General features: G+C 41.9%; 1 protein-coding gene and 1 long non-coding RNA gene across 2 annotated transcripts in view; one reads left to right on the forward strand and one right to left on the reverse strand.

Annotated features, from left to right (window-relative positions):
- Positions 1-460: 460 nt before the first annotated feature.
- LOC120869202 lies at positions 461-27,576 on the reverse strand. Its single transcript, XR_005722466.1, has 3 exons — positions 27,565-27,576; positions 18,972-18,983; positions 461-556 (listed from the first exon to the last, which is right to left on the reverse strand). It is a non-coding gene; the product is annotated as an uncharacterized LOC120869202 (long non-coding RNA).
- Positions 21,228-27,717, forward strand: part of LOC120869201 (F-box only protein 16-like) — a 28,989-nt gene continuing 22,499 nt past the window's right edge. Inside the window, exons 1-2 of the mRNA XM_040248326.1 lie at positions 21,228-21,319; positions 27,432-27,567. Coding sequence (XP_040104260.1) covers positions 27,469-27,567 — 99 coding nt within the window. The 5' untranslated portion in view covers positions 21,228-21,319; positions 27,432-27,468. The remainder of the gene's footprint in view (positions 21,320-27,431; positions 27,568-27,717) is intronic.

Below are 27,717 nucleotides of genomic sequence, written 5' to 3' on the forward strand. Positions count from 1 at the left end.
TACAGATTTCTCAGGAGGCAGGTCAGTTTATCTGGTATTCCCATCTCTTGAAGAGTTTTCCACAGTTTGTTGTGATCCACACAGTCAAAGGCTTTGGCATAGTCAATAAAGCAGATGTAGATGTTTTTCTGGAACTCTTGCTTTTTGTATGATCCAATGAATGTTGGCAATTTGATCTCTGGTCCCTCTGCCTTTTCTAAATCCAGCTTGAACATTGTGAAGTTCATGGTTCATGTACTCTTAAAACCTGGCTTGGAGAATTTTGAGAATTGCTTTGCTAGCCTGTGAGACAAATGTAATTCTGTGGTAGTTTGAATATTCGTTGGCACTGCCTTTCTTTGGGATTGGAATGAAAACTGACCATTTCCTGTCTGGTGGTCATGGCTGCATTTTCCAAATTTCCATATTTCCAATATGTCATGGCTGGCATATTGAGTGCAGCACTTTAACAGCATCATCTTTTAGGATTTGAAATAGCTCAACTGGAATTCCATCACCTCCACTAGCTTTGTTCATAGTGATGCTTCCTATGGCTCACTAGACTTTGCATTCCGGGCTATCTAGGTGAGTGATCATAAGTGATCATACAATTGTGATTATCTGTGTCATGAAGATCTTTTCTGTACAGTTCTTCTGCATGTTCTTGCCACCTCATCTTAATATTTTCTTCTTTTAGGTTCATACTGTTTCTGTCCTTTATTGTACCCATCTTTGCATGAAATGATCCCTTGGTATCTCTAACTTTTCTAAAGAGACTTGCGGTTTTTCCCATTGTATTGTTTTCCTCTATTTCTTTGCATTGATCACTGAGGAAGGCTTTCTTATTTCTCATAGCTCTTCTTTGGAGCTCAGCATTCAAATGGGTTTATTTTTCCTTTTCTCCTTTCCTTTCCCTTCTCTTCTTTTTGTAAGGCCTCTATTTGTAAGGTTTCCTCATATAGCCATTTTGCCTTTTTGCATCTCTTTTATTGAGGATGGTCTTGATCCTTGTCTCCTGAACAATGTCATGAACCTCCATCAATAGTTCTTTAGGCACTCTGTCTTTCTGACATAATCCCTGGAATCTATTTGTCACTTCCACTGTATAGTCGTAAGGAGTTTGATTTAGGTCATACCTGAATGGTCTAGAGGTTTTGCCTGCTGCTACTGCTGCTAAGTTGCTTCAGTCGTGTCTGACTCTTTGCGACCCCATAGACAGCAGCCCACTAGGCTCCCCCATCCCTGGGATTCTCCAGGCAAGAACACTGGAGTGGGTTGCCATTTCCTTCTCCAATGCATGAAAGTAAAAAGTGAAAGTGAAGTCGCTCAGTTGTTTTTGACTCTTTGTGACCCCATGGAGCCTCCTCCATCCATAGGATTTTCCAGGCAAGAGTACTGGAGTGGGGTGCCATTGCCTTCTCCGAGCGGTTTTGCCTTCTTTCTTCAATTTAAGTCTAAATTTTGCAGCAAGGAGTTCATGATCTGATCCACAGTCAGCTCTTGGTCTTGTTTTAGCTGTCTATATAGTGCTTCTCCATCTTTGGCTGCAAAGAATATAATCAATCTTATTTTGGTATTGACCATCTGATGATGTCCATTTGTAGTGTCCTCTTGTGTTGTTGGAAGAGGGTGTTTGCTATGACCAGTGCATTCTCTTGGCAAATCTCTGTTAGCCTTTGCCCTGCTTCATTTTACACTCCAAGGCCAAATTTGTCTGTTACTACAGGTATCTCTTGACTTCTTACTTTGCATTCTAGTCCCCTATGATGAAAAGGACATCTTTCTTAGGTGTTAGCTCTAGAAGGTCTTGTAAGTCTTCATAGAACCATTGAACTTCAGCTTCTTCAGCATTACTGATTGGGGCATAGACTTGGATTACCCTGATATTGAATGGCTTGCCTTGGAAATGAGCAGAGATCATTCTGTCGTTTTTGAGATTACACCCAAGCACTGCATTTCAGGCTCTTGACTGAGGGCTACTCCATGTTTTCTAAAGGGTTTTGCCCACAGTAGTAGATATAATGATCATCTGAATTAAATTTGCCCGTTCCAGTCCATTTTAGTTCACTGATTTCTAAAATGTCCATGTTCACTCTTGCCCTCTTCTGTTTGACCACTTCCAATTTGTCTTGATTCATGGACCTAACATTCCAGGTTCCTATGCAAGACTTTTCTTTATAGCATCAGACTTTACTTCCATCACCAGTCACATCCACAACTGGGCCTGGTTTTCACTTTGGCTCCATCCCTTCATTTTTTCTGGAGCTATTTCTCCACTGATCTCCAGTACAATACTGGGCACCTACTGACCTGGGGAGTTCATCTTTCAGTGTCCTATCTTTTTGCCTTTTCATACTGTTCATAGGGTTCTCAAGGCAAGAATACTGAAGTGGTTTGCCATTCCCTTCTCCAGTGGACCCTGTTTTGACACAGTTAGAACACTCTTTTGTCCAGCAGACCCCGATGAGAAGGTTCACACCCACCCTGTATTCCTGCAGTGTTCCAGCACAAAAATATAAACTTGGGGGGAACTGGTCTTTTCCATGAGGGAAGTGGTGTCAACTTGTATTTCACTATGTGGCCCCTGGCATACTCATATGATGCCTTCTGAAGCTAGGTGTACTAAGATATGAGCTCCTAGTAAGGACATCCAGGCACTAGATTTCCTTTAGAAAAGTAACTCGTGTGCTGAGAATTAACTTTGTGAAGAGACAATTGGAACCTAAGAGGCTTTCTTAGGTGGGATTGAGTGAAACGTTCTAACTTTTCAGACTGTATGAACACTGTTTTTGCCAGAAAACAACAAATAAGCATTTAGACACCCAGCATATTTCCCTGCAGTGTCCCAGCACTGAAAATACACACTGGGGACTACTGATGCTTTTGATGAAGGAAGTGCTGTGAACTGGTCGTTCTCTGTTGGTGAGCAGCATACCCATACAAGGAACCTAAATGTTCTCGGAGATGTGCTCTTAGGCAGGAGATCCACACACAGTATTTCTTTCAGAGAAGGCCACTGCTTCCACTTGGTATTAATTACATTGTGGAGAGAATCAGAACACAGTTTTCCAAGGTGGGTCTGTGAGTGAAACATTCTAGCTTTGACATAGTTCAGTTCTATTCACTTACTCAGTTGTGTGACTCTTTGCCACCCATGGGCTGCAGTACACCAGGCTTCCCTGTCCATTACCAATGCCTGGAGCTTGCTCTAACTCATGTCTATCAAGTCGGTGATGCCATTCAACCATCTCATCCTCTGTCATCCCCTTCTCCTCCCATTTTAAGTCTTTCCCAGCATCAGGGTCTTTTCCGGTGAGTCAGTTCTTCACTTCAGGTGGCCAAAATATTGGAGTTTCAGCTTCAGCCTCAGTCCTTCCAATGAATATTCAGAACTGATTTCCTTTAGGATTGACAGGTTGGATCTCCCTGCAGTCCAAGGGACTCTCAAGAGTCTTCTCCAATACCACAGTTCAAAAACATCAATTCTTTGGGGCTCAGCTATTTTTATGGTTTGACTCTCAATCACATCCATACATGACTACTGGGAAAACCACAGCTTTGACTAGATGGACCTTTGTTGGCAAAGTAATGTCTCCGTAGCATTTTCACACCTAGCATATTCCCCTGCATTGTCCCAGCAGTGAAACTACAAAATCGGGACAAACTGATGTTTTCCATGAAGGAAGTGTTGTGAGGTGGTACTTCTCAGTGTGGTGTCATACCCATACAAGGCAGTAGGAATCAAGGAGTTCTAGGAGATGCACTCTTAGTCAGCAACCAAGCACAGTGTTCCTTGCAGAGAATTCCCCAGCTTGTACAGAGAATTAACTATACTGCAGAGAGAATCAGAACCCAAGGAGTTTTCTTAAGTGTGTTTTAGAATGAAACATGCTAGCTTTCACATGGTGAGAACACTTTTTTTTTTTTTTTTTGCCAGTGGACCAAAATTAGCATTTTCACACCCAGCATATTTCCTTGCCTTGTCCCAGCAATGCAAATACACAGATGTTTTCCTGGAAGGAAGTGTTTTGAACTGGTACTTCTCATTATGGTGGCATACCCTTACAAGGCAGTAGGAAAGAAACAAAGAGTTCTACTTCTCTGTACACTGATGCCAAATGAAATCTCAGAGACAAGAGTTTGTGTGAAGTAGAAAAAGATAGCTTTATTGCTTTTCCAGGCAAAGTGGGCTCCAGCAGACTAATGACTTCAAAACCAAGTGTCTCAATTTGGGGAAGATAATGACAAGTTTGATAAGTTTTATAGTAATTGTTCAAAAAAGGGCATGATCAGCTCATGGACATTATTCTGATGGGTTAATGGTGAGATAAGTAGGGGTCCACACTGTCAACCTTCATTTCCAACTACTTTTATGTCTATATGCTTGTGGACATAGACAAGCACGCCTTATGAATCATTAACTTCTCCCATGTAGAAAGAGTTTCAGTATCTGCAAAATAGCTCAAAGATTTTGTGTGTATCTTTTCTTGGGGAAATAGGACCTTGCCCCAAGGCTGCTCTTTATTGTTTGTTTCTTCATGGTCTCCTGTTTCCTTCTTCTCTAATTGACAACTTCTTGAATTTACCCACTGGAACTCAGGGAAGGTCATGGAGGCTGAATGAAGGGCTATAATCAAAGAAATGAGGGACACAAAGTGTTTGTGCCCGGGGGCCCCACAAGGCCCTTAATAGTGTCAATTATGATTATTGTAATATATGAATTAAATGGGTAGAAGAAGAAAGAAGAGCTAGGGAAAGGGTGAATGGAGTGTAGCTGTTAAAAAATCAGACAAAAATAAAACAAACAAAACCCAAGCAAGAATGGTAGGAGGAAAGGCAATGAAGCATTTAAGAAACCAGGACTGGTGAGTAGTTTTCAGATGCCAAACAATGTAGAGGCCTTTAGGAAGACAAGGACTGGGGCAATGCTTTGGGATCTGGCAATTAACACATCTATAGTAATCTAAAAAAAGAAAAAAAAATCAATGTGACTTTTAAAATAAAGAATAAGTGGGAAAGATACTTGGAAAATTAGGTTAGGATATCCTTTGGAGAGGGAAAGGGAGAGTAGGCAAGTTTGAATGTTTGGCTGGAGAGTCTAGACTTTATATTTAGGCAATTGCACAACCTAGGAGGTATCTGAGTATAAGAAATCCTGGTGCTGCTGTTTACAATAGCCAGGACATGAAAGTAACCTAGATATCCATCGGCAGACAAATGGATAAGAAAGATGTGGTACATATACACAATGGAGTATTACTCAGCCATTAAAAACAATACATTTGAATCAGTTCTAATGAGGTGGATGAAACTGGAGCTGATTATACAGAGTGAAGTAAGCCAGAAAGAAAAACACCAATACAGTATACTAGCGCATATATATGAAATTTAGAAAGGTGGTAATGATAACCCTGTATCAGTTCAGTTCAGTCGCTCAGTCGTGTCCGACTCTGCGACCCCATGAATCACAGCACGCCAGGCCTCCCTGTCCATCACCAACTCCTGGAGCTCACTCAGATTCACGTCCATCGAGTCAGTGATGCCATCCAGCCATCTCATCCTCTACCGTCCCCTTCTCCTCCTGCCCCCAATCCCTCCCAGCATCAGAGTCTTTTCCAGTGAGTCAACACTTCACATGAGGTGGTGAAAGTACTGGAGTTTCAGCTTTAGCATCATTCCTTCCAAAGAAATCCCAGGGATGATCTCCTTCAGAATGGACTGGTTAGATCTCCTTGCAGTCCAAGGGACTCTCAAGAGTCTTCTCCAAAACCACAGTTCAAAAGCATCAATTCTTTGGCACTCTGCCTTCTTCACAGTCCAACCCTCACATCCATACATGACCACAGGAAAAACCATAGCTTTGACTAGACAGACCTTAGTCGGCAAAGTAATGTCTCTGCTTTTGAATATGCTATCTAGGTTGGTCATAACTTTTCTTCCAAGGAGTAAGCGTCTTTTGATTTCATGGCTTCCGTCACCATCTGCAGTAATTTTGGAGCCCCCAAAATTAAAGTCTGACACTGTTTCCACTGTTTCCCCGTCTATTTGCCATGAAGTGATGGGACTGGATGCCATGATCTTCATTTTCTGAATGTTGAGCTTTAAGCCAACTTTTTTACTCTCCTCTTTCACTTTCATCAAGAGGCTTTTTAGTTCCTCTTCACTTTCTGCCATAAGGGTGGTGTCATCTGCAAGACAGCAAAAGAAACACAGATGTATAGAACAGTCTTTTGGACTTTATGGGAGAAGGCGGGGGTGGGATAATTTGAGAGAATAGCATTGAAACATGTATATTATCATATGTGAATTAGATCGCCAGTCCAGGTTCCATGCATGAGACAGGGTGCTCAGAGCTGGAGTACTGGGATGACCCTGAGGGATGGGATGGGAAGGGACGTGGGAGGGAGGGTCAGGATGGGGAACACATGTACACCCATGGCTGATTGATGTGAATGTATGGCAAAACCCACCCCAGTATTGTAAAGTAATTAGCCTCCAATTAAAATAAATAAAAAAGAGAAAAAAAAAAAAGAAAAAAAGAAATCCTGTTGCTGGTTTGAGACATGACTGGATGGGACAAAGGGAAGGAAGGGCTGAGTCATCAGTGGTAGAATGTCAAATCCACCCAGATAAATGTTAGAATTTCATTGACAAGGGCTTAACATTCCCATGTTGAGATCTCAACCACTCAATCATTCCAGAGACTAATTTAGGTTGATTTATGTTTTACCCCACCTCCAAAAGAGCAATAAGGAGAATAATATGTAAATCCCCCAAATATTATACTTGCACAAATTGGAAGCAGTGGGCAGAGAGAAAAAGGAGTTGAGATGCGAATGTTGCAAGACTGAGGCAGACTCAGGCAGATGGAAGTTGCAGCTGTCAGTATTTTTTTCAGATGAAGGCTCCCATATATAATGATAGAAGACTCTGAGAACCTATAAATAATAAATTTTATTTGAACCTCTCCTGTTGGAGGGTGCTTATTGAGCATTTAATCTCTGAAGAAGATCTCAATTAACCCAGCTTGTCAAATTTTATCATGATATTTCAGTGGCAATGAGAGCCACCCAGAGATGACCCAGATCATTGTAAATAACCCAGATCATTGCAAATACCTATGATTTGTGATCTGCTGAGCAGAATGATTAACACAACACTAGAGTCTATGCCCCAACCAGTAACGCTGAAGAAGCTGAACGGTTCTATGAAGACCTACAAGACCTTTTAGAACACACACCTAAAAAAAGATGTCCTTTTCATTATAGGGGACTGGAATGCAAAAGTAGGAAGTCAAGAAACACCTGGAGTAACAGGCAAATTTGGCCTTGGACTGTGGAATGAAGCAGGGCAAAGAATAATAGTGTTTTGCCAAGAAAATGCACTGGTCATAGCAAACACCCTCTTCCAACAACACAAGAGAAGACTCTACACATGGATATCACCAGATGGTCAACACTGAATCAGATTGATTATATATTCTTTGCAGCCAAAGATGGAGAAGCTCTATACAGTCAACAAAAACAAGATCAAGAGCTGACTGTGGCTCAGATCATGAACTCCTTATTACCAAATTCAGACTGAAATTGAAGAAAGTAGGGAAAACTGCTAGACCATTCAGGTATGACCTAAATCAAATCCCTCAGGATTATACAGTGGAAGTGAGAAATAAATTTAAGGGCCTAGATCTGATAGATAGAGTGCCTGATGAATTACGGAATGAGGTTCGTGACACTGTACAGGAGACAGAGATCAAGACCATCCCCATGGAAAAGAAATGCAAAAAAGGCAAAATGGCTGTCGAGGGAGGCCTTACAAATAGCTGTGAAAAGAAGAGAAGCAAAAAAGCAAAGGAGAAAAGGAAAGATATAAGCATCTGAATGCAGAGTTCCAAAGAATAGCAAGAAGAGATAAGAAAGCCTTCTTCAGCAATCAATGCAAAGAAATAGAGGAAAACAACAGAAGGGGAAAGAGTAGAGATCTCTTCAAGAAAATTAGAGATACCATGGGAACATTTCATGCAAAGATGGGCTCGATAAAGGACAGAAATGGTATGGACGTAACAGAAGCAGAAGATATTAAGAATAGGTGGCAAGAATACACAGAAGAACTGTACAAAAAATATCTTCACAACCCAGATAATCACGACGGTGTGATCACTCATCTAGAGCCAGACATCCTGGAATGTGAAGTCAAGTGGGCCTTAGAAAGCATCACTGTGAACAAATCTAGTGGAGGTGATGGCATTCCATTTGAGCTATTTCAAACCTCGAAAGATGATGCTGTGAAAGTGCTGCACTCAATATGTCAGCAAATTTGGAAAACTCAGCAGTGGCCACAGGACTGGAAAAGGTCAGTTTTCATTCCAGTCCCAAAGAAAGGCAATGCCAGAGTGCTCAAACTACTGCACACTTGCACTCACCTCACATGCTAGTAAAGTAATGCTCAAAATTCTCCAAGCCAGGCTTCAGCAATACATGAACCATGAACTTCCTGATGTTCAAGCTGGTTTTAGAAAAGGCACAGGAACCAGGGATCAAATTGCCAACATCTGCTGGATCATGGAAAAAGCAAAAGAATTCCAGAAAAACATCTATTTCTGTTTTATTGACTATGCCAAAGCCTTTGACTGTGTGGATCACAATAAACTGTGGAAAATTCTTCAAGAGATGGGAATACCAGACCACCTGACCTGCCTCTTGAGAAATCGGTATGCACGTCAGGAAGCAACAATTAGAACTGGACATGGAACAACAGACTGGTTCCAAATAGGAAAAGGAGTACATCAAGGCTGTATATTGTCACCCTGCTTATTTAACTTCTATGCAGAGGACATCATGAGAAATGCTGGACTGGAAGAAACACAAGCTGGAATCAAGATTGCGGGGAGAAATATCAATAACCTCAGATATGCAGATGACACCACCCTTATGGCAGAAAGTGAAGAGGAACTAAAAAGCCTCTTGATGAAAGTGAAAGTGGAGAGTGAAAAAGTTGGCCTAAAGCTCAACATTCAGAAAACGAAGATCATGGCATCTGGTCCCATCCCTTCATGGGAAATAGATGGGGAAACAGTGGAAACAGTGTCAGACTTTATTTTTTGTGGGCTCCAAAATCACTGCAGATGGTGACTGCAGCCATGAAATTAAAAGACGCTTACTCCTTGGAAGAAAAGTTATGCCCAACCTAGATAGTATATTCAAAAGCAGAGACATTACTTTGCCGACTAAGGTCCGTCTAGTCAAGGCTATGATTTTTCCAGTGGTCATGTATGGATGTGAGAGTTGGATTGTGAAGAAGGCTGAGCGCTGAAGGATTGATGTTTTTGAACTATGGTGCTGGAGAAGACTCTTGAGAGTCCCTTGGACTGCAAGGAGATCATCCCTGGGATTTCTTTGGAAGGAATGATGCTAAAGCTGAAACTCTAGTACTTTGGCTACCTCATGCAAAGAGTTGACTCACTGGAAGACTCTGATGCTGGGAGGGATTGGGGGCAGGAGGAGAAGGGGACAACAGAGGATGAGATGGCTGGATGGCATCACTGACTCGATGGACCTGAGTCTGGGTGAACTCCAGGAGTTGGTGAGGGACAGGGAGGCCTGGCGTGCTGCGATTCGTGGGGTCGCAAGGAGTCAGACACGACTGAGCGACTGAACTGAACTGATGTGCTTAGCAAAAGTAATATATAAAATGAATTTTTTAAAAAGCAGATAAAGAATACTACCTTAATAGAAAAATAGAAAAAGTGCATAAATTTACAAATGGCCAAGAAACATATGAAAAGATATTCAACTTTACTAATAAAAACATACAAACATGATATATAACATTTTTGCCAATCAGAAGAGCAAAGTAAGAAGAACAGAACAAAGTATAGGAGAGGGTGCAGAAAGAAAAATATATTCAATATTCCAACACTTGGAAATACTTTTTTGATTGTCCCACACAGCTTGCAGAATCTAAGTTCCCCAAACAAGGACTGAACCCAGGCCAGAGTAGTGAAGTGTCTAACCACTAGACCGCCAGGAAATTCTCCATTTTCAAATACTACTGGAGGAAAAGCAAAGTAGTTGGTATTTCAAAAAAGTAGCTATGGACATCAAAAACCCTTAAAATGTACATAATTTGATTCAGCAGACATATTCTAAAATTTATGCTAAGAAAGTAAACACAAGTACATACAATGCATAACTGAAATGTTAGTACAGAAACCCAGAGACAATCTGAAAGTCTACCAATAAGAAATTGGTTAAACTAAGGTACAACCAACATATAACACACTAAATATGATGAGCAGGATCTGTATATACTGACTTGAAAAGACAGTAACAATACAGTATGTGAAAAATAAAATCTTAAATGGTTTACAAAACAGCATATAGTCTCCCACTTATGTCAAAAATATACATAAATGGAACAGAATAAAGCTACCTGAATTGTTTAAAAATACAATATTACAGGGACTTCCCTGGCAATCCAGTGATTAGGACTCCACACTTCTACGTCAGGGAGCTCGAGTTTGATCGCTGGTCAGGGAATTAAGGTCTCACAAGCTGCACAGCATGGTCAAAAAACAAAACAAAAAGTATTAAAGTATTATAAATGCTGCAATATTATTTTAAAGTCTGTCGCATGTTATTTGTGTATGGGAAAATTAAGTCTGCTAAATCTATGAATGTGTGCTGACAATACTACTACTTGAATCAATGATTTACCAGCTGTTGATTAAATAGCAAGCCAAGGGACACAAAAATACCCTACTATAGGTAGCAAGAAAAGCAAAAAAAGAAAAAAAGATAATAAACTTAGAATGGGTCAAAAATTGATTTTCAATACTGAAAAAAATCAGATCACCTCTCAGCTGAACCAAATATTATGCATAGTTTAAAAAAAAACTTTTGATATATATTCTAAATGGCTTTTCAATAACATAATGAAATAAATGCTTCTAATTAGGATCACGTGAGTATGGATAGCAACAGTCCTTTTTCCTAAGAAAACCATCCTTGAGGAAGCTGTAAGTTTCAGAGAGGACACAGAAGATTGAGGAAACCAGGAAATACTGACAAAATACAGCAACTGATCACATAAAGGTTAAAAAATTTTTTGCATTCTTTTTGATATTATATCTTTTACTATAGGAATCTGCAGAATCTCAGCTGAATAAAGGGAATTGCTGGATTAACTGGAGGGAACAGTTTCAGGCACCAAGGACCAGTAAAAAATGAGGGGTCTGGCAACAGTTTTTCATGCCCTAACCCTGAGAAAAGAGACATTCACTTCTTTACAGAGCAATATAAGATATATGGAAAACTAATTTCCGATTAAGTGTACTGATGACTATTTCATCAGAAAACAAAAAGGACTAGATACATTTAACCCTACACTTTAATCTTTATCAATGTGTAACATCAGGAATCTGATATTCCCCAATTTACCAGTTCTCTTTTGATGATAAAAAAGTTCAGTTCAGTCGCTCAGTCATGTCCGACTCTTTGCGACCCCATAAATCACAGCACGCCAGGCCTCCCTGTCCATCACCAACTCCCAGAGTTTACCCAAACTCATATCCATTGAGTCTGTGATGCCATCCAGCCATCTCATCCTCTGTCGTCCCCTTCTCTTCCTACCTCCAGTCCCTCCCAGAATCAGGGTCTTTTCCAAAGAGTCAATTCTTTGCATGAGGTAGCTGAAGTACTGGAGTTTCAGCTTCAGCATCAGTCCTTCCAGTGAACACCCAGGACTGATCTCCTTTAGGATGGACTGGTTAGATGTCCTTGCAGTCCAAGGGACTCTCAAGAGTCCTCTCCAAAAGCAAAGTTCAAATGCATCAATTTTTCAGCACTCAGCTTTCTTCACAGTCCAACTCTCACATCCATATGTGACCACTGGAAAAACCATAGCCTTGAATAGATGGGCCTTTGTTGGCACAGTAATATCTCTGGTTTTTAATACGGTATCTTGGTTGGTCATAACTTTTCTTCCAAGGAGTAAGTGTCTTTTAATTTCATGGCTGCAGTCACCATCTGCAGTGATTTTGGAACCCCAAAAAATAAAGTCCGACACTGTTTCCACTGTTTCCCCATCTATTTCCCATGAAGTGATGGGACCGAATGCCATGATCTTCATTTTCTGCATGTTGAGCTTTAAGCCAATTTTTTCGCTCTCCTGTTTCACTTTCATCAAGAGGCTTTTTAGTTCCTCTTCACTTTCTGCCATAAGGGTGGTGTCATCTGCGTGTCTGAGGTTATTGATATTTCTTCCAGCAATCTTGATTCCAGCTTGTGTTTCTTCCAGTCCAGCGTTTCTCATGATGTCCTCTGCATATAAGTTAAATAAGCAGGGTGACAATATACAGCCTTGACGTACTCCTTTTCCTATTTGGAACCAGTCTGTTGTTCCATGTCCAGTTCTGTTTAATTTTTATCAATGTGTAACATCAGGAATCTGATATTCCTCAATTTACCAGTTCTCTTTTGATGATGAAAAGTAAAAGGCCCTAAAATAAGTTGAATATTTGTCCTGAAGACCAGCAATAAAGGGGATGCAATCTTGGAAGACTGTCTTCAGAGGCTGGCTACAAAGCCAGAACCAAAGAACTCAGGTGGGAAAAGCAGGAGATGGCAACTGTGAAGAGGAAAGAAGGCTGGCAGAATCCCAGAAGAGACAGTGACAAAAGTGGGCCCTGGGGGCTTGTCAGCAAGGCCCTGCAACAAAAGATGTTAGCAATTCTATTCCAATTCACGCTTTCTGTACAGAAAGTGATTCCTTTCATCTTTCTCAGAGTTACTTATGTGGACACACTATACATGTACATAACATTTTGCGTTTCCAATTCAGAAATTAAAGGTTGCCTCAAACACACTGGCTACAATGGGAACAGGAGGATATTCTTTTGTCTTCTTTCAGTTTTCTCCAAGACTGCATTATAAGGATTAGCAATCACTACCTCTGAAGCTTCTTCTCTCAAGGAAATTATCATCTTCTTAGAGAGCGAAGTACACACTAAGAGCATATCACTGCTCAAAGTACTAGATTCCTTTTCCTAAAACTCATGTGGGTTTTGGCCTTTTGATTTCCATATCTTATTTAAAAAATAAATTCATTCTCAGGATACTGTTTTCTGGTTGCTAAAGTGTATATCGTTTCATATTTAATTCATCGGAGAAGGCAATGGCAACCCACTCCAGTACCCTTGCCTGGAAAATCCCATGGGCGGAGGAGCCTGGTAGGCTGCAGTCCATGAGGTCGCAGTGGGACACGACTGAGCGACTTCACTTTCACTTTTCACCTTCATGCATTGGGGAAGGAAATGGCAATCCACTCCAGTGTTCTTGCCTGGAGAATCCCACGGACAGGGGAGCCTGGTGGGCTGCCATCTATGGGGTCGCACAGAGTTGGACATGACTGAAGTGACCTAGCAGCAGCATATTTAATTCATAGGGCCTAGATTCTTACTAATCTCAAGGTATCACTTTGCTACTTTATCTAATTTTTAAAGTCCGTCTGGACATATACTGATTACAAAAGATAATCTAATCTTCCAGTGTGCTGAGTGATAGGGCTTAAAAAAAAAACAGGAAAAACAAAGTTCAAAACTAAAATGAATAGTAGGCATCAAAATCCAGTCCATCTTACAAATTATACATTACTTTTAATAGTAGAGAAAGCAGAAGCAGAAGATCTTTTAAAGCTAAAAACAAAACTGTAAAGTTAAAAGATGGCCAGAGTCTGGACTTTAAAGGAAAAAAAAAAAAATCAGGTTGAAATTCCAGCCTGGTTTCCCTTTTCCATTAAAATGTGTTCAGAAAATGCTCTAATATCAAGCTCCTGATTTTTTTCCCCCCTTTAGCATGGTTGCATGTTTTGACTATAAAATTAGTTTAATGATATAAACTTTGGGCACCAGGATTTTTTTTTAGGCCTACTAGCCTAGTTGTTTGGAGAAGGCAATGGCACCCCACTCCAGTACCCTTGCCTGGAAAATCCCGTGGACGAAGGAGCCTGGTAGGCTGCAGTCCATGGGGTCGCACAGAGTCGGACACGACTGAAGTGACTTAGCAGCAGCCTAGTTGTTTTTTCTTAAACTTCATTCACAGCACATTCCTTGGATCCCCCAAAACTGTTGCTAGTTCTTAGCATAACAAATTGTAACTCAAAGATAGATTCATCATTTCTGATGCAACAGTCAGTTAAAACTAATTTCTAGTCAAAGAGGAGTTGTTACTCTTCAAACATTCATTCCTAACCTTCTGGAAATGCCACTCTTAAAAACCTTCACTTTTTTCCTCAAGACCCTGTGACCATTCTTCTCCCAAATCTATACTGAACAATTCCTCTCATACATATTTCAAAGTCATGCTTTTCATTTGCACTACTGCTCTTTTTGTGGGCAGCTGCAGCTTTAAACGTCTCTAATTCTAGAGATTTAGGGGTTAAAAAAACACTTGAGGCCAACATTGCTCTTCCCTGTGAAAGAAGGTAAAGATGCAGTAAGAACTGTTTCCTATCACATGTCTCCTGAAGAAAATAAAGTCAACAGCAGTCTAACATCAACAAACTAACATGCTCAGAATAAGTTTTCAGTATGAAATCTCATAGTTTTACTAACATAGGAAATTTAAATAGGGGAGAGAGATTTTTTGTCTGTCAAGTTGGCAACAGAGGACTTACAGAGAGTTTAAAACACTCTCTCTTTGCCCAATGATGACGTGCTCACAACCCTGTGCTATACAAAAAAAGAACGTGCATTTTACTATTTATCTTCCCCTCAAGCCTCCCTACTTTAAATAGCTCAATCATGGCTGGGGATCTCTCTAGAAAAATCCACCTACATGTTCAAAGCACAAAATAAAGCTCAGAGGAATACAGTACCTAAGATGAAAAAAGGGATGAAAGAACCAAAAGTCCTTTCTTCCTCTATTAATAGGGCACTGGTAGATTTAGGAGAGATGTAGAGTCAGGGAATATTAGTGGATGAGAAAAAAAAAACAACAACAAAACAACGGAGGAGAAGGAAAGACAATAGGCTTTACTAATTTTTGAGGTCCTTTAATGGACCGGAACCTGGTGGTCCGGAGTCAATGATAAGAAAGTAAAGGAGAGAAAGAGGCTGATATTCCTCGGTTTATGCAGAAAGCCAATAAAGCCCCTGGCATGGAGCTCGCTCTGTTCACGGAGGCCTCAGGCACCCTCTCGATGGGGTGAATGCGCACAGCACTTTCTCCAGAGGGTCTTAGAAGCCCCGGCAGGAAAGTGAACTCAGAGGGCCTCTGCGCTCCAAAGAAATAGCCTGATAGAGAGAAAGAAAGACACGGGGACCAGAGCTCTGATGGAGCAAAGGTGTTTTAATCAACATGGTGTGGGCATATATACTGTCTTACAAGGTAGTTATTCTCGGGAAAGATAGAGATTAAAATTCCAGACTTACAAAACATAGGTGATCCATATTAAAGAGAGAGAGTTGTAAACAATCACTTTTACCATATGGTTCACAAGAAGGAAGAGGGTACTTATCTCAGTATAGAAAAACTAATGAAGGAAATTGCCTCTCCTCTTAATAAATTAATAAGGAACAGAGAATTCCTGACAGATCCAAAACAGCACACAGGAAGCCTCCTGTTAAATGCTTCCTGACAACTAATTACCTCATTTTCCTGCCAGTTTCAAACCATTTGGGGGGGGGGGGGTAGAGGAGGAACCTGTTATTTCACTAAATAAAAGGCAACACTCTAAGAAGAACTGCATCTCAATTATCTTTTATTTTCAGCTCTATCCTTGCAAGCCTGCCCACTTAAGCTTTTACATCACTTTCCTATCTTATTACCTCTATGTTGTGGTTTGGTACTTCAAACAAACACTTTTTTCCCCCCTTCTTCTTATGGAGGAAAAAAAAGGTATTGATTTGATTAAAAGTACGGATGGGAAAAAAAAAAAAAAAAAGGACGGATGGAAAGCATTATCTTGAGGAGTAAATGGTTCTTAATAACAGAACTACGGACTTATCTATCCCTTTGACTGTCAGCACACCACTAAAGGCTAAAAGAAAGCTCAAGAGGGAGGTTAACAACCCCCTTGACAACTCTTTGTTTCCTTGCTCCTGCGGTATTGGCTTTGCCAAGTAACCCAGTTCCCGTACATAAACATAGGTCTCTCCAAACTACTTCTATAAAATAAGATTGTTTGACCAACCTTATAGAGCAGTCATTTATTTCTATAGCTGCTGGTCTGCTCTGCTGCTCTGCCTACATTCAGAAGGGAACCAAAATTCAAAATTTCATTTATTCTGGGCCCAAAACCGGACCTTTTGTCCTTCCTAGATATTTTGCAACTTCGAGTTGATTCCTCTGCCTAAATTAGTAGCATATGCTTTTGTAACAAAGAAAGAAAAAACCACCCCTTTTTCTCTTATTGAGGAAGGCACCTAATTCTGAAAAAGGCCTCTAGGAAGATGTTAAAATGTCTTGAAATGTTTAACAGCACCTTATTTCAGAGGCTATGGATGAACCTCCCCGCGGTACCCCAGGGCAAACACACGGAGCGTCCAAGGGGGCAGAGGAGGAAGCCTTCGAAGACGAATATGCAGACTTTGCAAAACTGACGGGAGGGAGGAGAGGGGACAACTTTCAGGACTAGAAACAGGAAACAGTTCAGATGCGGCGGGGCCGCCCGCGCCCCCGCACCCAGCCCTCGGTGCACCGTCCTCCCGGCCAGCGGCCGCGTGCTCCACCCACAGCCCCCAGCGGCCCGGGAGCGCCACACGCCCCCGCGGCGCCGACGGCGCCCCAGGGCTGGGCCGAGGGCGGCGCGCAGGGAGCGCGGGCCACACTCGAACAGGTTGCTCGGCGCGGGCTCGGGACCGAGAGGGCTAATCCAGTCCGCGCGCACGGTCCGCCTCAGCCCCAAACTCGGGGTCCCCCGCCGGCCCGCCACCCACCCCGAGAAAACCCCGAGACACCCCTCCACAGCGCGGCGCCCAAGGCTTTTGTTTCGGCGGCGACGAGAATAACGCTCCCTGAGGAGGAGGTGCCGCGGCTGCTGGTGGCTCTTCGGCACAGGGTTAGACCGCGGAGCGCGCAGCCGCGGCCGCACCTCCTCAGGCCCCACTCCCCAGTCCTTTCCCCGCTGAGCCGGACGGGAAGGGGCCTGCACGACCCGGGGCTCACCTCACACCTCGGGGCCGGGCTCCCGGGAGTTTGCGGCGCCGGCCGCGGGCGGCCGCAGGTCCCTCAGGTAAACGGAGCCAGCGAGGACCGCCCGCAGGCGCCTCGGAGCGACCGCGAGCTTTCGCGATCGCCCGGGCGTGCGGCCAGGCGTGGGCGCGGGGAACACGCGCACCCACGTACGGCGCAGGCGCGCTGCGCACGCTCGGCCGAGCGCTCCTATTTTGAGCCCAGCTTCTGGATACCCATCTGCAAGTTTCGTTGCTCTTTACCTTGCGCCGAGGCTGATACCTGGCCCTGTCCTGCCCCGGCGGAGTCCTTCCGAGGTCTGGAAGCTTTTCTTAATGCCCTCAGTCCCCTTTGCAAAGCTCTCCCTCCCTTCCCTGCTTGGACAGTGCAGCGACTCTCTTCACTCAAGCCTGGAATGCTTTTATTGCGAGACCACCAAAACCTGTTTCGAGAACCAGCGTGCCCCCTGGGGACCCGGGGATTGGAATTGGTTAAGAAGCGGGTGCTGAGAGTGGTACTGGGTGCAGATGGAAGTAGTCAGCTTTAATATTGCAGAGCTCCAGGCTGAAGCAGCAGAACAGATACCCTCTTTACCAACACCCACTTTAGCGAGCAGGTGGGGCTTGAGGTTATTGGTGGCATTCCCCATCTTCTCTTCTTTGGGAAATGTTTCTTCTTTCTTTTTCTTCATAAGTGATTTTATTTTTTTCTACATAAGCTCTTTCAGAACTTAAGGATTCCTTAGAAATCATCTAAACCTAACCTCTCATTATTCAGACACGGAAAAGAACGGTCCAGAAAGGTTAAAAAGACTTAGCCAAAGCCAGGCAGCGTTTTAAGGGCTGAGTCTGGATTCACTCATTCCAAGCTAAAGCTGTTACCTTTGCCTCCATCATTTAACCTACCTTCCTTTCTCTTCCCTTTCCTCCCTTTTCAACCTAGATTTCACAGGCATCATTTTGTTCTATAGTAGCACATAGGACTTAAAGAAATATGTTGATCTTGTAGCATAGTATCACTGTACTTAACGTTATCCAACTATACACTTGGTTAAAATGGTGTATTTTAATATAATCTTCTGTCTGAATCCTTGCCACCCCATGTTAGGAGACTGACCAAAAACAGCTATATAATCTGTGGTTTGCCCAAACCCTTGGAACACATCTCTGCGGCATCTTTCATTATAGGCAACTATTTTATACAAAGAAAAGTGGAAGGGTTAGTCCCTCAGTCGTGTCCAACTCTTTGCGATCCAATGGACTGTAGCCCACCAGGCTCCTCTGTCCATGGACTTCTCCAGGCAAGAATACTGGAGTGGGTTGCCATTCCCTTCTCCAGAGGATCTTCCCGACCCAGGGATGGAACCCAGGTCTCCTGCATTGCAGCCAGATTCTTTACTGTTTGAGCCACCAGTGAAACAATCTTTTTTAAATGTGCTCCCTAAATGATAATAAATACTGAGCTTAGACAGTCATAAATATAGTTTAATGTCAGAAGATGAGCTATGGGAATTGCATCATAAAAGGGATCTGAAATAACATTTTCAACTTCATTAATAAATACTAATGCAGTAATACTTTTTTTTAAAAAAGAAGTAATGTTGATCCTTAGGCTGATTCTTATCAAGTCATTGTGTCTTGTGGAGCCAACACTGCTTCTACTGAGGGTAAGTGAAGCAGCTAAGAGCATTTATGAAAATCAGTGTGGACCTGCTTCAGGTACTTCTAGATCCCTAGTACCTTCAGATCCTCTAGAGATGTGCTGCTCTCACATGTTTATGCAATTTACACATGGTCTTGTGAAAACTGTCAGGCATAGAACATATCTTGGCTCCTAGTGGGAGGTGGAAATGATGTAGAAATTATCATTGAATTATTATCAGATCACATCTCAGAAATAGACCACTGAGTGAAAGAAGCGAACTACAAAGTATGTAAATTATGATAGCTCTTTAAAATAATCACACTGTTTACAAGGCCAAACGTATATATAATAAGCATAAAAAGTAGACAGGTAGGCAGCACTCTAAATTTCATGACAGTGGATGCCTCTAGGCAGGCAGGGTGGAAAATGAGATCTGGGCAGCATGTAAAAGAGGCTTCAACAGTTAATCACACACACATGAAACAAAATGTTAACATTTTAAAAAAATCTCTGCAGGGAGAAAAGCGTGTTTCTTAGGCAAGTCTGTAAACTTTTCTTTATGGTTGAAATATTTCCTTTAAAAATAATGTTGAGGGGCTTCCCTGGTGGTCCAGTAACTAAGATTCCACCCTCCCAATGCAGAGGACCGAGGTTTAATCCCTGGTCTGGGAACTAGTGAAAGACAGGGAAGCCTGGAGTGCTGCAGTTGATGGGGTTTCAGAGTCAAACAAGACTTAGTGACTGAAGACCAACTGGGAACTAGATCCCACAAACTGCAACTAAAGGTCCAAGGTCTTGTGTGCTGCAACTAAGATCCAGTGCAGCCAAATAAATACTTTTTAAAGGAATTTTTAAAACATTTAAATGAAAGTAATGTTAAATTTTCAAGGACATTGAGCCAATGTGCTCACCGTGAACACAGTGTGAATGGTGTTGTTCATTGGGGGATCAGCAGTCACACTGATGACGGGCTGAACAAGGAGAGGCCCAGAAGATGCTAGTTGAGAGGATCGATGAAAGGGACCTTATTTTCAGGGATAAAAATATTCAGATCTAACAGGGATAAAGTGTCGGGCTCTCTTTAATCCCATCTTTCTTTCATTCAATGTTATAACCACCAACAGAAAGTCTTTAGGTCTTCCCTGGTAGCTCAGGAACTTCACCGAGACCCAACACTCTCCCAGGGAGTTGTTAAAACTGGTCTCTTTCTGGATGAACCCATTTTGAAACCATCCATGTTAACTGGTAATACATGGTAATTTAGTATTGCATCTACTTACCTCCCCCAGGCCTCCACCCCTGCAAAAGTCTTTGTTTATTCATTTTACATACAACCTGATCGTAAAACATACAACCATACTTAAAACCACTGGGCTGGAATTCAGACAACATAAGTTCTCATTTCAGTTTGGCCACTTACTGATCCTTTGTCAACTCTAAAGAAAGCAGCAACCTCTATGAGCTTTACTTTTCATTTTGTTTTTAAATGGGAGATATACGAATGCTGCCTATTTCAAAACAATGAAACAATATAAACATAGGGTTTACATTTATTTACCTTGGAAGAAAGTACATTTTTATTTATTTTAGAAAACGTGAGATAATGAGAAAAGTCTTCTTTTTTTAATTTGGTTATCTGCTGCCCATAAGAACCGTTTTACGCTTCCCAGATGTCCCTTCTGAAATGTTGTTTTCTCCAGCATTAGTTTATGGTTCTATCCCAGTAGTTATTTCTACATTGCATTTTCAAACCCTCCTCATTAGATTTCTTTTTTCATTCTTGCATTCTCACTCTGCCTCTCATTACATGCTAGATACTTCATAAATTTAATTAATTAAATTAGACCAGATCGTAAAATTTCCCAAATTTGGAGTTATCCTTATTCAGGCATGCCATCTGCTGGTTCCCTGGTGTATCTGTTAGTCGGCTGAATTCCTTAATACAATAACTTAAAATTCATGTTGAAGCGTTGCTGAGTTTGTGTGTTGGACAATTTTCCCCCGTTCTTCCACTTCCTGTGTGCAAGTGCTATTCTTTCATTGAACCTCTCCAGAATTGTTTTTCCTGCAACCTTCTTTTACCTGTCGGCCACTCTAAAAACCCGGAGAAACGGTGTTTACGTTTCAGAACCCTGGAGCGACCAGAATGATATAACTGGGCATGCTCAGTAGGTTGTCCTGATTTGGAACATACTTACGGCTTAAATGGGGGCATTTAATGCTGTTTGTTTGAGGATTGGCTGCATATTCGTCCTAGCATTATATTGAGAGATGGCAGCCTTTCCCACCCTCTGGGCGCTCCCACTTTTCCATTTTATCTGTGTGCCCAATTTTGGAGCCAGCCCTCTAGGATCTCCCAGCCAATCAAGAGACCACACATTGTTGCCTAAGAGACCCCGGATGCCAGCGAAAAGATTTATAGGTAGTGATTGGCCTACTGGAAGGGGTGGTGGCTAGACGGAGTCACAGAGACAGGAGCTATGGCAACACCAGCGCTAGAGGCTTGAGGAGAAAGACTTGAAGAGGTGAGAGCAGTGATCACTGCATGAAAAAGATGGAGACTCTTTTGAGAGCTCTTCTCTCAGGTCCTCCTGGGCTTCTCACGAGCCTTGGCAGTGACCCGGGGAATTACATTTTGCTCTGTATTAGCAGTTAAATTACCAAAAGCATCATATATATGAAATTAACAACCAACAAATAATTACTTCTATGCTTATCAAAGCACTACGTCTTTGCACTGTCTTATGGTTTCTCTTTGTTTCCACCTAGTTGAATATAAGTTGAATTCATATTTAAATCTAACCGTACCCTATTTCCTGATCATTTCCCGGTCATCTCTATTTCCTTCTCTGATGATACTGCAGTGTACAATGGGTGAGCTGTGTGTTAGTGGAGAAACGCAACCGTGTTCTGCTCTGTAAACGCCAAATAAAAACCCAATTATCCTGAGTCTAACCCCAATGCTCGGTTCCTAATGTTGAGTTTTACCTTCTTTGCCACTAGCTTTAATTCTTAAACCATCTCAGCTCCGCTATTGTGTTCATTCATTCTGCTGATTTAGACAAGTTTTTATTGAGCACCTACTGTGTACTACTGAGTTTAGGATTTAGGGGAGCACATTCAGAAAACCACGTTAGCAAAGAAGCACCAGTTTTGTACCACATTCTCTGATCTGAAGTGCAGTGTGTCTGTACAGATAGTGCGTGAAGGGAGAGGAAGGAGGAAGAACCAAAAAGGTAAATTCATGGTGTACCTAGATTAGCATGCTAAGGATTCTGTAGCCATTATCGAGTCTTTGAAGGTTTTTGAGCTGAAAAATGACTAACAGACCTTTTAAAAAATACTTCCCTGAATAGAGTAGTGGTTAGCCAAAGTTGGGGAGTAGGGAAATGTGGAGATATTGATCAAACCTTCAGTTATAAAATGAATAAGTTCTAGAGACCTTATGTACAGCATGGTGACTATGTGGTGATGGTGGTAGTAGTTTAGTTGCTAGTTGTATCCCACTCTTACAACCCCATGGACTGTAGCGCACCAGGTTCCTCTGTCCATTGGATTCTCCAGGCAAGAATACTGGAGTGGGTTGCCATTTACTTCTTCAGGGGATCTTCCTGCCCAGGGATCATGGCGACTATAGTTAATAATAATATATTATATACTTGAAATTTTCTAGAAGAGTAGATCTCAAGAGTACTCACACACACAGAAGCGCACACGTGCACACACACGCACACATGCACACACACACAGTAACTATGGGAGGTGATGGATATGTTGCATAGTTTGATTGTGGTAAGCATTTCACAATGTGTACATATGCTAAAACATCACTTTAAATATATACATTTTTATTTGTTAAAAAAAACCCTCTTGTAGTAGACTGTAATCTCCCTCATAGTCAAGACTTGTCTTTATATCTAATACAGACCTAATAAGTCTTTAGTGAAGTTGTGCAATGGTGACAGTGTGAAGAATGGCTTTGAAGATGGGATTGGAGGTGTGTAACCACTGGAACTTTACCAGAGGACCTATCCTTGCCTTTAAACATGACACCAGAAGCACACACTGGGGGTAAGGGCCATAAGCCCTTTTTCTTCCCCTTTATCCAAAGAAAAATTAAAGGGGAACGTGCAAGGACAGCCATTAAGGGGGAAAGAAGTCATGGAAAAACAACAGCAAGGTTTGTATGTAGAAGGAGGGAAGGCAACTTGCTTTGTCTTGTAATTGTTTTGTATGTTGTATGAAAGCATCTGAGTGCTCTATACTGTGAGCCAGTGTGGGCATGCAGATATGCACATTGCCCATCTTCTAGAGTGGACAGAGGAAAAAACTGTAAAAGGATAATGACAAAAACCAGGGCAAGATACCTTCATTTGCCTGCTTCAGGAAGATTATTACCAAGAGGGCTCTTTTTCTCAGCCAGGCCCATCTCCTGAAAACCAAACTTTGTTCAAGTTGATTTGAAAAAAAAAGCCTAATTCAAATAATTTCTAGCTCTGAAGAACCAGGAAGGGAAAAAAAAAAAAAAAAACCAATACAAAACCTTAGGGAGGCCCTGGAAAAGCTGCTGCTGCTGCTGCTGCTGCTAAGTCACTTCAGTCGTGTCCGACTCTGAGATCCCATAGACGGCAGCCCACCAGGCTCCCCCGTCCCTGGGATTCTCCAGGCAAGAACACTGGAGTGGGTTGCCATTTCCTTCTCCAATGCATGAAGGTGAAAAGTGAAAGGGAAGTCGCTCAGTCGTGTTCGACTCTTTGGGACCCCATGGACCGCAGCCCACCAGGCTCCTCTGTCCATGGGATTTTCCAGGCAAGAGTACTGGAGTGGGGTGCCATCACCTTCTCCGCTGGAAAAGCTACTTTGTCCTAATCAGAAATCGTGCTTAGAATCAGTCAGATTGTTTTGTACTCAAACTGGGAAAAGAGAGTTTCTGAGCTTGCAACAGAAGTTTTTAACCTGGTATAAGCAAAATGTAATGTTAATATGCATTGTTCTAGGGAGAAGATTCATAGTTTTCATCATATCCTCAAAGAGTTTTTATAGCCCTGAAAAAATAAAATAAAAGATTGAAAACAATTGGTTTAAGGAATTCCCTGGTGGTCCAGAGGTTAGGCCTCTGTACCTTCATTGCCGATGGCCAGGGTCAATCCCTGGTTGGGGACTAAGATTCTGCAAGCTGAGTGGCTTGGCCTAAACAGATAAATAAAAATGAAAGCACACACACACACACACACACACACACAACTTCAATCAGTTTAAATAGAAGAAATATCAAACATGAATAAATAGCAATAAAAAAGAAAATATGTGATTTTTAACTGAGCAGGTCTAGACTCAGTGACCGTGCCTTATATATTTGCCTGCTCATGTGTGTTTTTATAGCAGCCATTTAATAATACTGTAATGAAATCATTTCTTACACCTTTGCGACTTAGCTGTTAGGAGCTAAGAATGTGAGGGCTCATCTGAACCTCCTTAATTCCCCCTTATTCCAGTGGAGTGGTATCAGCAGGCAACTGCAGGAAGATATTATCTATGGTTTAAAACCCTGAGGTTTTAAAACATTGGCTTTCTCTTCAGCTCTAATTTAAACCTGAGAAGGAATATTACATGTCAAGTGAGAGTCACAAAATTTCAGATCTAGCATTTGGGGGAATCCTCTGTAAGTCAAAAACTAATGGTTTTTTAATTTAAAAAATATTTATTTTTATTTATTTGGCTGTGCCAGGTCTTAGTTGTGGCATGTGGATCAAAAAATTGTCCAGGTGAATTCTCTGGTGGTCCAGGGGACCTGGGTTCTATCCCTGGTCAGGGAACTACATCCCACATGCCCTAACGAAGACCTGGCTCAGCCAGATAAATAAATAAAAATAAATATATATTTTTTTAATTGTCATATTTGTTGCTATAATTTTTCGGAGCCCTGGCTCAGGCAGGCAAATCCTGTGCAGTCCCCAACTCAGCACCACTGCTTTGGATATGAAACATACCTTCAGAGAGGAAGAAGGCACAAACAGAAACACTGAGGATATATACTGAAAATGCCATCAGTCTGCTTTAAATATTTTTTACCTTAAAATATTTTGTTGTGCCCCCTTCAAGGACAGGCATTGAAAACCTCTGTAAATAACAGGAAGTTCTAAGAAAGTCTGTGGTGATGCTATTTATTTTTTTTAACTTTTTATTTTGTGTTAGAGTATAACCAATTAAGTGTTGTGGTAGTTTCACATGAACAATGAAGGGTCTCACCCATACATATACATGTATCCATTCTCCCCCAGCCAGGCTGCCATTGAGCACAGTTCCTTGTGCTATATCGTGGGTCCCTGTTGGTTATCCATTTTAAATATAGCAGTGTGTACCTGTTCAAGTCAGTCCTAAAGGAAATCAGTCCTGAATATTCATTGGAAGGACTGATGCTGAAGCTGAAGCTCCAATTCTTTGGCCACTCGATGCAAAGAGCCCACGCATTAGAAAAGACCCTGATGCTGGGAAGGATTGAAGGCAGGAGGAGAAGGGGATGCCAGAGGACAAGATGGTTGGATGGCATAACTGACTCAATGGACATGAGTTTGAGTAACCTCCAGGAGATGGTAAAGGACAGGGAAGCCTGGCGTGCTGCAGTCCATGGGGTTAGTCGGACACAACTGAGTGACTACTTGCAAAAAGTTTCAAAGCTAGTAAGTTTTAGAGCCAGGATCCAAAATGTGTAATGTAAAAAGTTTTGATTGCAAACAACAAAAATGGATTCTAGCTAATGTGTGCGTGCTGTGTGCTTAGTCGCTCAGTTGTGTCCAACTCTCTGTAGCCCGCCAGGCTCCTCTGTCCATGGGGATTCTCCAGCCAAGAATACTGGAGTGACTTGCCATGCCCTCCTCCAGGGAATCTTCCCAACCCAGGGATCAAATCCAGGTCTCCCGCATTGCAGGCAGATTCCTTACCATCTGAGCCACCAGGGATGCCCCTACAAGAAGGGTCTTCTAGCTAATGTAGGTGAAATTTATTGAAGGCTATCAGGTGGCTCAGAAAATGGATAAGAAAGGACATGCGTGCATGCTAAGTTGCTTCAGTCGTGTCTGATTCTTTGTGACTGTGTGGACCATAGCCCACCAGGGTCCTCTGTCCAAGGGATTCTCCAGGCAAGAATACTAGAGTGGGCTACCATGGCCTCCTCCAGGGAATCTTCCCGACCCAGGGATCAAACCTGCATCTCTTATGTCTCCAGCATTGGCAGGCAGATTCTTTACCACTAGCACCACCTAGGAAGCCCCTACAAGAAGAGTCTAAGAACAGCTTAACAATCTACTCAGAGCATCTACTGTACTTTGAATGATCACCTTGGCTGTAAAGCAAGGATAAGCCAGCATCAGTTACCTGGCCCAGCTTAGTCTCATGACTGGGCAAGGGGAGGCCACCTTGATTAACCAACCCAGCAGACCCTACACACTGAGGGAAACGTAATCCCTCATGGAAATTAGAGTGCTTTAATCCAATGAAGGCAGACCTAGGGACTTCCCTGGCTGTCCAATGGTTAGAATTGGATCATAAAGAAGGTTGAGCATTGAAGAATTGATGCTTTTTAATTGTGGTACTGGAGAAGACCTTTGAGACTCCCTTGGACAAGGGAGATCAAATGAGTCAATCCTAAAGGAAATCAACCCTGAATATTCATTGGAAGTACGGATGCTGCAGCTGAAGCTCCCAAACTTTGGCCACCTGACGCGAAGAGCCAACTCCTTGGGAAAGACCCTGATGCTGGGAAAGATTGAAGGCAGGAGGAGAAGGGAGGCAAGAGAGAATGAGATGGTTGGATGGCATTACCAACTCAATGGACATGAGTCTGAGCAAACTCTGGGAGATAGTGAAGGACAGGGAAGCCTGGTGTACTTCAGTCCATGGAATTGCAAAGAGTTGGACACAACTTAGTGACTGAACAACAGCAGTCATGGTTAAGACTCAACATTTCCAATACAAGGGATGTGAGTTCCATCTCCGGTGGGAGAAATGAGATCCCACATGCCATGAGGCCGCAAAAATGAAGGCAGACATATACACTACTGGGTGTACTGTATATTTTCCCCAATAAACCCAAATCTGTCCATATGTAAATTCTTGGCCTTGTCCATTGTACTATTCTACTTCTTAAATATGGTAGCAAGCTAGAGCCCTTGTTAGCTAGATGTCAGAAAGTTAACAGAGAAAGAAGGAGGTCACAAGGGACAAAATGGAGTAGTTCAGATTGCACGATGATTTTATAAATACTTCTTTCTGACCAATATGGTATGTTCTTAGCTAAGAGTGATTTTGATTTTTTCCCCTTGGTCTAGTGAAAATCAAACAGAGTTAAACAGACCTGGCTCTGATTCCCTATCTCACCACCTACTGTCTGTATAACTCTGGGCAAACCATGTAACTTCAGTGAGCCTCATTTTCTTCATCTGTAAAATAAGCTAAAACCCACCACCTTGCCATATTGTTATGGGTTTTAATTGAACAAACCTGTTAAGTACCTGACATATAAAATACTCACAGTAAATGTTACTCTCCCCCTAGTCTCTGTCCCAATGTACTAAAAAAGATTATATGGTATTAGTATTTTTAGTATTCTGAAGACTGTATGATTCATTTCTTCTGCAGGTGTAGTTTTTCTTACAGAAGAATATCCAGTTATTTCATGATGGCATTTGCATCTCCAAAAAACACAAATGGTCCCAAAATGCAGACAAAGATGAGTACTTGGACACCCCTAAACCATCAGCTTTTTAATTACCAGGTAAGTAATAAGAACCATTTTATTAGTTGAAATCATGCTTTAAAGGAAAAAAAAAAGCATTAAAATTTTGGTAATCAAAACATGAACAAGAATTGGTTAGGACTGTATAGTGGATTAAAAAATGAAGGATTTCTTCAAAAATTTTAATTG

The sequence above is a fragment of the Oryx dammah genome, unplaced genomic scaffold (genome assembly GCF_014754425.2).
Source record: "Oryx dammah isolate SB20612 unplaced genomic scaffold, SCBI_Odam_1.1 HiC_scaffold_10, whole genome shotgun sequence".
Classification (NCBI taxonomy): domain Eukaryota; kingdom Metazoa; phylum Chordata; class Mammalia; order Artiodactyla; family Bovidae; genus Oryx; species Oryx dammah.